An 11,479-nucleotide genomic window follows, 5' to 3' on the forward strand; every position below is an offset into this window, starting at 1 on the left:
CACGGAACTGCATTAGATAAACGCTGGTGCTCATCTTGCCGCGGTTTCTGTACGAATAGACGCCATATCCAACTGCCGACGCTAATCCTGCTAGACCTGAGAAAGTGAAAAGTTAAGATGTAGTAAGAGTAACTATTATTAAGCCTTGCCACAAATTGGTTACACACAATAAGTAGACTGGAGTGAAATTGGTTAACGAGACGTTCAGTACTAAAGATAAATAATGCGCATTCCAGCAAGCTGTGGTAGTAATCAGAACAATAGATATTTCATATTAAACATTTTCTGATAAAATTTGCCTAGTACTTGACGGAAACCTATGACTGCTTGTGACAGCAGAACAAAGCACATCTGCACTGATACGCAAACATGCACATTGTTGTTGCACATGTTTTCCTTATATTTTTGCACGATTTTGTAATGGTGTCGTAATAAGGGGAAGACCATATCACGAGTTGCAAAGCGTCATCCGTTGAGGAATGAATCACGTGCATGAAACATAAACTTGCTCTACAATTTGCAATTAGCCGCCAAATTAGGATGCCAATGAATACTTTGTACTGTGCTTTATTATCAGTTTTATTTAATGCATCTACGCTATTAATATTAAGACAGGATAAAGAAAACTATAACGAAATTTAGATGTGTGTAGCGTAGCCAAACTTTCATATAATACATGGGCAGAAATTAGTGTTATCCGTTTAATTATTTGTGTTTGAAAAGATAAGACGGTAACGTTTAAATTAAAATAAGTAGATTAATGCAAGTCACCGATCAAGGATGTGATGGAGTAGATATTTTTATATCTTCCACGGCGCAACCAACGTAAACTATTGCGTCACAATTACAGAGTTTAGAATCAGTGAGCAGCTGTCTAAGAAAATATGTATTGTTATCAATTTGGATTTCAGAACCTGTTACTACTAGTTAAAACCGCAATTTATTTTCACAATATGTGTTCATCAGTTTTCCAATATGATAACATTACGAGCTATATTAATGTTCATATTCATATTTATTAAAAAAAAACTTAAACTACATATCGCTTTAATTTACTTACCGAAAACCATGAAGGGAGATTCTTTCGATTTACGGGAAAGCCTTTCCGCGTGTGTTTCTTCATGATAATCGAAGATCGGGGCTTGTTGTGCCATTTTCTGTGAGATAAAAAAGTATATAAAACATAAATTAGATAATGTTAATCCTCAAAGTTGGTAATTAACACACATTTATATACTTATGAAAATGACATAGTCGTATAGGATTAATTCAATGGTATATCACTCACTTTACTACGAAGATCAAGGACACAAACTCACTATCAGCTGTCACTAACCGACAAAAACTAAATACTTATCAATTCGTCCCTCTGATATCAATTTCAATGTAAACTATATCAGACGTGCTTCGTCAATGGAACGTAAAACGAGACTAAAGCAAAAACACTAAAGTGCCCCTAAACTCGTTCGTGGAAATACCCGACAGCAGTTCTTGTATACCTTTGCATCGCAGTTTATACATACCTTTGTTGGTCTACGTAAGGGCCATTTTCCACTACTATTTACGTAACAGACTACAGGCTGATCGTCGTCCAATGCTGCATCAGTTAGACGCGTGAAATAAAAGCATAGTAACTGAGCATTGTATACCGTATAATGAATACAATAGGTTCATTCAATTTTTTTTATTACTTCTATTGTCTTTATTATCCTGCTACATAGCGCGTATCAAAATCTTTTATTGAGTTTCTTCGATAACATTTGCCATTCCTGTGTACTTACTTTCAGTGACATACCATTTTAATTCTTATATTAGTATTTGTCAAGTGTAACAAAACATCTATTTACGTCTGCTACCTAGTTTCTACGGATAAGAGTGCACGATAACATGAGATTCGTGTAATACTAAGATCTTTTTGAGTTACCGCGCACGCATAGTATGTCACTTGCTTTATTTTACGATTGCCGGCCTTCAAAAAAAGCAATGTTGTAAATCTTGATAAATTGCCACACTTATCTTATCAGTTAAAATTCTCATTGGAAACTGGAATTAGTGATAGACGATATTGGACGAAACAGAGTTCATTCAGTAGATATTGAATTTTGGTCAGCGGTAGGACACAAGTCTTGATTTTTTATATACAATCTTATAGCCAATTATAATCACTATTGCAATTAGCATTGACGTTAATTTTAATTTAAGATAACTTACTTCTCCGCCAGATGTCTATCGCAATCTTTATTACATTAGTTTTGTAGCCAAAATAATTAATTTTAACAAATGACGCGTTCGTACTTGCGTTCTGAAATATTTCGAAGGGGAATTATGGACAATAAAAAAGACAAATTTAGCGTTATTTAAATAAATTATATTTAGAACATAAATAGTAGAATAACATTATATTCTCAATATTTGGGTGATATGTTAATTTTAAACAATTGGTAACAAAAATTGTATGCTATACGGTTTTGAATAAAAATAATTGCGTTAGTGTTACATTACTATTGATATTGTTAATATTTTGGAATGTAGTTTTAGGTACATTTTATAAAAATAAATTGGATTTTTATTTAATTCTGTTGGAAATGTTGGTATATAAACTGATAAGAATTTTTAAAACTATTGTTCTTGAGTAAAACCACAGACCAACATTAATTACAGATAATAAACAATTCTTATAATTTTATAAAATATTATAAATGAGCTAACCAAAAATGTATAAAACGTATTTTTATAAGCACTTTTACTTTAAAAACCCACATAAGTTTTTTTTAAATTATGTACTAATAAATATCTATAGAAATAAACATCAAGAAAAACAACGAACGCGGGAATTATGAACGAACAGATACTTTATTTAATAACCAGTTTTATATACTATTTTTTTTTAAAAACAATAAATACATTTATTGACAACAATATTTTTTTTTAGAATTTCAAGAATAATAAATAATCTATAGATATTTCAATATTTGGAAGGCAACCCTAAACATGTTCCAAATTCCTAAACTATATGAACAAAAGTTAAACTCGCATTTTATTACAATTTTCTTTCACAATACTTCTCAATTTAGACAGAGTTAGAATCCTAATGAAAGTATAAAATATTGTAATATTCTGTTAACGTTGACATTTGCATGTTTAAAAGTATAATGCCTGGTTCACACTTGACCAGTACAGTAAGACAGTAGCGCAGGCAAGGCATAGCTTATATGCACTCATTACCACCATCCAGTGTTTACATTATGCCAGTTGAATGCTAGTTCAATTTTTGGACTCTGGCCAAGTGTGAACTATGTAATAGTTTTGAATTGTAACCATAGGTTATAAACAGTTTATACAGGTTTCATATGAGAATCTTGCGTTGGCAAGAACTCTGCGGGCAGAATTAGGGAACTGGCAAATGTGCTCAATTCAATATCCGTGCCTCATTGGTACTGGCTGGGAGCACTTGATGACACCTTTTCTAATTTCTCAAAATGTTTCCTCGCGTTACGAATGTTGATGAGCGTCGCTTCTGATGGTATCTTTGGGTCCGACATCTCTACCATTACGTAAGTGTTGCTCGTGAAGCCGTCGATGAAAGCTGCGAATACACTGTTCCGTACCTATTAGAAATGTTTTTAAATGTTTTAAAACTTTTTAAATAGCTTTGGAGTGGTTTTTAGGAACATATTCTAGATATTGCCAGCGATTTAATCTGAGCCTTCCGAAAAAAGATTAAGTAGTCTATGGTTCTTCCAGATTTATGATCTGTGGCAAAAATTCATCGAGCCGTTTTGAAGATACGCAGTATCAAACATCATCCAAACTTTCGCTTTTAAAATACTAGTGTATGAAGTTTGATTTATAAGATGCGAAAGAGAAACAATACTAGTAAACTAGAAACGGCTTTTAGGGTTCTGTAAAATAGATTTAGAAAGAGGGCGGATTGTTTTCCTGAAGTTGTTGATTATAGTTACTAATGCAGATAAATTAAATAAAGAAATAAAAATAATTTAAGGTTGATGTGGTAGGCAGGTGTTGGTGTCGTGTGGAGTATACCTCCATGCTCTGGAACTGCGCGGCGAGCTTGGAGCAGGAGAGCTTGAACTGCTTGACGATGTTTGAGACCTTCTCGAAGCGGTGCGCGTCGCGGTGCTGCCGCCGCTGGCAGTGGGACACCACCAGGAACGTCGCGCGCTCGAACAGCAGCACCTCCATACATATTCACATACATACATTTACACACAATCATAGACAAAAAAGTGTGGTGTTAACACATGGGGGCAATTTCTAAGTTAAAAATGAACTAGACACAATTTGCAACCTTTAGATCCAGGCTATTTAAATGCAATGGTGCCAAATGCTTTAAATAATTATCAGGTAGAATTTCATTTGACTTTTCTGTGTATCTTTTACTGTTAAAAATTATGTATTGGGTGTACAATGTTTAAAAGTTTTGATGTATAGCACGAAAAAGGTTGAGAAACACTGAGCTTGAGCAAAACTTGGCTAAATGGTTTTGCAAGCTTTTATGTCTTTTTATTTGGTTTAATGATTAAGGTGTAAAATTAACATTTTTTTCTTCTATTACATTTAACCTTCTATAAATACAGTTAAAAATAATATCTAATATGACAATATAAATTACAATCATTAACAGAAATACATTTATAAATATATTTGAGACTTTAAACAGATAATTTCAGAAATTTAAACATTTTATGGTAAAATATAGGGTTTGATGTATTTCTACAAAATATTAAAAAAAAGGAGTAAATGTATTGTAGGACTTACTTCATCTGCATCAACAATTGCTGCGAATTGCTTCAATGATGACTCTAGAGCTTTCACATTGGGTATTAATTTGTACACTATGCTGGACCATGCTCTGGAAAAAGATAATGAAATTTGAAATTTGTATTTCATTCTTATAACAAGTATTAAAAGGCAATTTTATAGTCTCTCTATAACATAGTCTAAAAACTTTGCTTTATAATTTTTTTTTGTGTTTTATCTATGTTAAAATAACTCTGTATAATTTTATTTACCTAGGGTGTAATATAACTGTTCTTTTATGTATATTTTAATTGGTATGCTATAACTTTTGCAATTTGATATGAAGAGTTCAAAGTGCATTTGCTACTGTGTAATAATGTAAACATTATAATCACTTAATGTGCATTGTCTATAAATATTAATGGCTGTCTCTGTACAGTGTGCATCTATAATATTACAAAGAGGAATGATTTGTATTTTGAAATAACTCAATAACTACTGGGCCGATTATAAAAATTGTTTTACCAATAAATAGCTACATTGTCAATTATATAAAGTCTACTACAATTTCATTTGAGTTATTCCAATTTATTCTAAGTTCCTTTGTGTCAGTAAAATGTCTTCATATGAAAGTGAATTCACTAGTTCAGGGATAGCAAACCTTTTCATATCAAGTCGTTATTCTAAAAAAAAAACGTTTAATAAAGTCATAAGTGTGACATCAAATTATTTTAACTTTGTGATTAGTAATGTCCCTTAGCATAGTGATCTCTCACATTTTCTCATCATAAGTACCAACTTTCAATTTTTTCATAATGCAAAATTAGTGTTATGTCCAAAAATATTGCATTGTTAGCCATTGGTTTGCCATCCTTGCATTAGTACCTATGAGATGTTTTAAAAGGCTAATTGTAAATATATTTTTAATAATTTTAAGTTCATGTTAATAAACAGAAGCTTACTTGTATAATGTTTCGTCCCATATACTAGTCCTGAAGCATGTGCATTCAAGTGGTTTAGAAAGACCTTTCAAATCCTCTTCTCTTTCTTTAAATATTTCTTCTCTTCTTTCTTCTGCTACGAGATCCATTTTGTGCACTAGACAGAATATTCTTGCTTCTGGAGAGTTCTGCAACACAGTTACCAATAACTTTAAAACATTGCAACAGTTATTTCATATTTTATTAGCAGAATTAAAAAAATAATTAATAAACAAAATCCGTCCTACAGGGATAGTGAACCAAAATTAAAGTATTTATCAAACTGGTTCAGTATTGTGGAAGCCTACTAAATACAAAGGTACAATCATTTTTTTCTTCTATTAGTATGGATAAAATGCTTTTATGTTAGCTTTAAAAACCTGTCATAATTTCTAAAGTCTATTATTTACCTGTAATATAGCTTCCAAACATGATTGATAATAATGCATGTCCTTCTCCATTTCTCTACTCTCCACATCAAATACATAAATGAGTACTTCAACATTACGGAAAATGTTGTCCCTCTGAGATGCAAAATAGTTTTCCATAAATGCCTCTTGTCCTCCACAATCCCACAAGTTGAGCACCAAATTGCCAAGAAATCTAACATGTGAGTGTTCTACATCAACTGGAAATATAAAATATACTATGAAATTAATTTTCAATCAGAAGTACCTCTGTTTGAGTAGTTTTAAACTTCTACAATCTTATAATTAGTGGACATACTCTATAATTGACTAATTAGTGTAACAATAAACCTTACTTGTGGCACCCAATCTTCTGGTATCCCTGGCTATATAGTTGGCAAAAATAATGGATCTCATGCTTGTTTTCCCAGAGCCACTCTTCCCCATTAACAGGACCTAAAATCGTTTTGTTGAGTTAGTATTCATTTTGGTAAAATGTCAAGTATTTTATATCACTTAGGATACTAAGTTTAATGTGATCATCCTTGCCTTTTTCTTCATGGTAGAAATGGTGTTGGCTAAGGGTCAAACTTGAATAAAGGAAACGCAAACTATGTTGATTTCAATTAAACGCTGATGTAACTTTTTGCTTCGCTCCTACGAAAACGATTTCGTCTTCTAATATATCTGTAATTAAAATATCTGTATACGTAAGCAGCTATATGAGTAGGCGTAGTATAAAATTCCTATTTCCTAATCACTAAAGAACAACGACAATAACCAACATCCAATATGACAGGTTTTAAATGACACAATCAAACAATAACAGCCCAAGTCAATGTCACAATGAATGACATATTATTGTAGACGTTAAAAAAGTACAATGTGATGAAAAAATATATATTTTTTTTAAATTTCAAAATAGGGTTTTTTGGTAGGTTGTTGGGTAGTTTTATGAAAAAACGTTGATACCATATTATTTCCCAAGTATTAGTGTAAACTTTGAATGGACAAGTACCATTATTTCTTGATGATTACCTTGTCAATATTACAGGGTTAAGATCCCCAACTTTTAGCTAAATTAACTAATAATCGGAAATTGGGAATAAACGTCACGATTTAACTTTGCATAAAACGAAACTTTTCTTATTTACACTGATTTGTCATCAAATGTCAAGTGATTATCAAATGTCAATGGAAGTTAAAGCGTGTGGATTTTTCCTAAATATTTAATTATAGTTACCAGCATGTTATTATATTCTATTTGAATTAATTCGATTTAGGGATCACAAAAATGGCCAGGCACCGTAACATAAGAAATAGGAGGGACTCTGACGATTATGATTACGACGACGTTTATGGACATTCCGTTGAAGAAGACAGCTGTTTGTCACCAAGTGATGCATCGCAGTGGATATATGATCGTTCACAGAACCATCATGCAATTTCAAGTTTCTTAGACAGCCATGGTGATATTCAGGAAGAGGCAGAGGAAGATACGGCAGAACAAACACGTCCACAACTAGAGCGACGTGAGTCCGCAGATATACGAAGTTTAGCTCTTACGGACGCTGACGAGGCAAAGCTATTATCGTGTTTGGATGAACTGAGGGATATATTAGGTGATACTGTATCTGAAAATGTGCTTATTCAAACAGTGCTTAGTAAGAAATTTGACTTGACAAAGGCTTTAGATGAACTCTTAAACAGAAATACAAACAAGGACAAAGAGACTGAAAAAGCATTATCAAAGCCACCGCCTGTCGTACTAATCGAGTCAGCTAAACCAGTTGTTGCAAATGTTGATAAAACACCAAAAGTAATTGCAATAAATGTAGAGCCAAAAGTTGGAGTTATAAAAGGTTTTAAAGTAGAAAAAGATGGGGGTTCTGGGAGCCGACCCCAAACTCCTAGAGATCAGTCACCGGCCATGGATAGGTCAAATCAAATACCTATCAAAGTAAAAGAAAAAATAGATCCTAATAAACAATATTCTACTGAGAGGGGCTCGGAGAAGGATCATTTGTACATAGTTGTAATTGGGCATGTAGATGCAGGGAAATCAACACTTATGGGACGCTTGCTGTGTGAACTAGGTGAAGTAAGTCAGAGAACTTTACATAAATATGAACAGGAAAGTAAAAAGATTGGGAAGCAAAGTTTCATGTATGCTTGGGTGTTGGATGAGACTGGGGAAGAAAGAGTACGAGGCATCACTATGGATGTGGGAAGAGCACAGTTTGAAACAAAGTCAAAAAAGGTCATTATCCTAGATGCCCCTGGCCATGCTGACTTCATACCTAATATGATAACTGGTGCAGGACAAGCCGATGTAGCTCTCTTGGTAGTTGATGCAACAAGAGGAGAGTTTGAATCTGGATTTGAACTTGGAGGACAAACAAGAGAACATGCTTTATTAGTTAGATCTTTAGGTATAAGTCAGCTTACTGTAGCAGTCAACAAACTTGACACAACTAATTGGTCAGAGGAAAGATTTAATGAAATACTCAAGAAATTAAAAACATTCTTAAAACAAGCTGGATTCAAGGAATCTGATGTCACATTTGTACCTTGTTCGGGTTTAACGGGTGAAAACCTTGTAAAACCACCAACAGAGTTGGAGCTATGCAAATGGTACAAAGGGCCTTGTCTTTTAGATGTGATTGATCAATGCAACGTCCCAGACAGACCAGTTGCTAAACCATTGCGAATAACAATTAATGATATATTTAAAGGCACAGGAACAGGATTTTGTGTTGCTGGTCGAATTGAAAATGGACTTATAAACAAAGGTGATAAAGTTCTTGTTTGTCCTATCAAAGAAATTGCTGAAGTTAAAGGTATAAGTATTAATGACTTGTCCAGTAATGTTGCATTTGCGGGGGATCAAGTGAGTGTCACTTTATCAGGGGTTGATATGCAGAATGTTGCAGTTGGTTTTGTACTGAGTGATCCTGTACAGCAGGTTCCAGTAAGCTCCCGTTTTGAAGCTAGACTGGTAGTATTTAATGTGAAGGTACCTATAACAAAAGGTTACCCGGTTCTCATACATCACCAGTCTTTAGTTGAGTCTGCTAATATTGTAAAATTAAAAGCATTATTGAATAAGAGTACTGGAGAAGTATTAAAAAAGAAGCCTCGTTGTTTAGGTAATAATTCAGTGGCTGTTGTTGATATTGAGGTATGTCGACCTATATGTATAGAAAGGTACAAAGATGTAAAAGAACTGGGACGGGTCATGCTGAGAGTTGCGGGTGTCACAATTGCAGCTGGACTCATCACAGATATTTACAACACTTGATCTAACTTTATTTCAGTCATAGATTGCCATGATATCTCATTATTTATATTTTCAATATATAGCAAATGTTTATATATAGGGACATAAAAATTATCACAATAATAATATATTAATTGCCCAAAGCTGCTGATTATATTGTACAAGAAGTAATTGCTTTATGCAACAACAATGTGTATAATAAAATATTATTTATATTGAAATAAATGTTGCTGTAGTTGTTATTTATGTTTAATTTTCTACAACTTTGTTCTCTACCTTTTTTAAGATAAATATGACGATAACGAAATAAATTGTTTCTTCACTATTTCCATAAGCAAGTTGATACCGACCATCGGAAGTATTTTACGTCTAATACTTTTAAAAATGCAAAGCTATAACGACCTCTGTCGTTAATTTTAACACTGGCATTTATACTGAAAGTAAAGACTAGTTATTGAATAGAAAAATAAACTTAATCGAGTTAACTAGTTGAACGTGAAAGTATTGGAAATAGCGAGTTGTATGAATATTAGCAGGAAATTAAATTTTACTGCGCCATCCTATTGGGAGCATACGGACTAAGGGGCACTTTAGACTTGGATTAAAAATAAATAGGTCATCGCACAATTTTCTTATAGATATTCAATTTATTTTTATGCCATACATAATAAGAAAAAATAAGATTTTTTAAGAGCTTTTATTACTAAATATTTAATAACATGTCCTTATGGATATTTCTTACGTCAGTTCCTCAAATGTAAAATTGCTTCTATCATGTGATACACGAAGCGGAAAATTTATTCTTCCACACGAATTTCTCGTATATAAGCTTTACCAAATTGCTTCGATACATTATTAAAGGAAATGGATATTCGTAATTTATACAAGAACATTGTCTTTGGTTTAAAGAAATTATTAAGCATGTACCGACAAACTATTTTACGTACTTTGTAACGCTTGTGTTCAATTCAACCGTGATTGATATCATTTAGTCTAAATCTAAATCTCTCATTTACATATGTTCGGTTCGTAAAGTTACTTGTGTCCTCAGAAACGCTTTTTACTTTCTACAATGGAAACGCACAAGTACACGATCGCGCCAGTAGCCACTGTGTCGTAAAAATGTTATATAGTAATTCAAAGTTCCTGTTTGTTTAGCTTTGAATTCAGTTTGTTATAGGTTTATTCGAGTCCGAAATGCAATGTCCAATTATAAGATGAACTTATAAAGAAGCCGATGTTCCAATTATAATAATTCAACAGTTTGGCAAGCTGCCGATTGTGAAAAATGAATAGCGCTATCGAATATTTAAATCAGTGGTGACAAGGGTCATTAATTAAAATATTCGATCGCGTTCAAGTCTATAGGTTATCTATGAATATGGTTTTCGTTAATCTTGCCCTGAGTTCAGTTTAATTTTAGTAATATTTAAGAAATGGTCCTTTTCAAAACGTTTATTTAGCATTGCAGGTTTTACATTTTATGATTTCTTCAACATAAGAAGAATTCATAAACATTTGTATTAAATTTATTTAAATATTGTACTATATTACCTGTTATAATACATAGGATCAGTATAATGATGGAATAAGCCGCGCCACTGAACGCCTGAGAAGCTAAGAGCCTCCGCAGAAGTCGTAGGGTTCATTAAAACGCGTTAGTACCTAAGTTCAGAATACAGTTTTTCTGTTTTCTACAATCAAACGCGTACTTGTTGCGTGCTCATGAATCTTTATTATTTAGAAATAGTAATAAGTAAGTTTTCGAAACAATTCATTCAATACGTCTTTAAATTAATTGTCATATTTCTACTATTGTTATCTTTTAGCTGTATGTCTACTATACAGATAAATATATAAAGTTACACTAGTCTTAGTAATACTAATTTTAGTTTAATTCTAGTTAATATCATGCTAAGAGGTTAGTTGAAAGGTGATTTAGTTCTTATAGTAGGAGGTGAGGTTGTTTGTTTGCAATCAGTTACCGGCTGCGTGAGATTGCCTCCTTATTCCTCCGTCACAAGCGCAGTAATGAACTCTCGCTGTGACTG

The 11,479-nt window shown here is 32.8% G+C and overlaps 2 protein-coding genes across 2 annotated transcripts; one reads left to right on the forward strand and one right to left on the reverse strand.

Annotated features, from left to right (window-relative positions):
* Window positions 1-2,726: 2,726 nt before the first annotated feature.
* On the reverse strand, window positions 2,727-6,967 carry LOC106111183 (ras-related GTP-binding protein A). The gene is made up of 7 exons (XM_013293196.1): window positions 6,698-6,967; window positions 6,505-6,604; window positions 6,152-6,369; window positions 5,724-5,890; window positions 4,780-4,873; window positions 4,045-4,197; window positions 2,727-3,608 (listed from the first exon to the last, which is right to left on the reverse strand). The coding sequence occupies exons 1-7, from the start codon at window positions 6,707-6,709 to the stop codon at window positions 3,429-3,431; spliced, it is 924 nt and encodes a 307-aa protein (XP_013148650.1). The 5' UTR covers window positions 6,710-6,967; the 3' UTR covers window positions 2,727-3,428.
* Window positions 6,968-7,319: 352 nt separating this feature from the next.
* On the forward strand, window positions 7,320-9,670 carry LOC106111181 (HBS1-like protein). Its single transcript, XM_013293195.1, has one exon. It carries the CDS (start codon window positions 7,443-7,445, stop codon window positions 9,447-9,449), a length of 2,007 nt encoding a protein of 668 aa, XP_013148649.1. The 5' UTR covers window positions 7,320-7,442; the 3' UTR covers window positions 9,450-9,670.
* Window positions 9,671-11,479: the final 1,809 nt, after the last annotated feature.

The sequence above is a fragment of the Papilio polytes genome, unplaced genomic scaffold, assembly GCF_000836215.1.
Source record: "Papilio polytes unplaced genomic scaffold, Ppol_1.0 DF824180.1, whole genome shotgun sequence".
Taxonomy (NCBI): Eukaryota; Metazoa; Arthropoda; class Insecta; order Lepidoptera; family Papilionidae; genus Papilio; species Papilio polytes.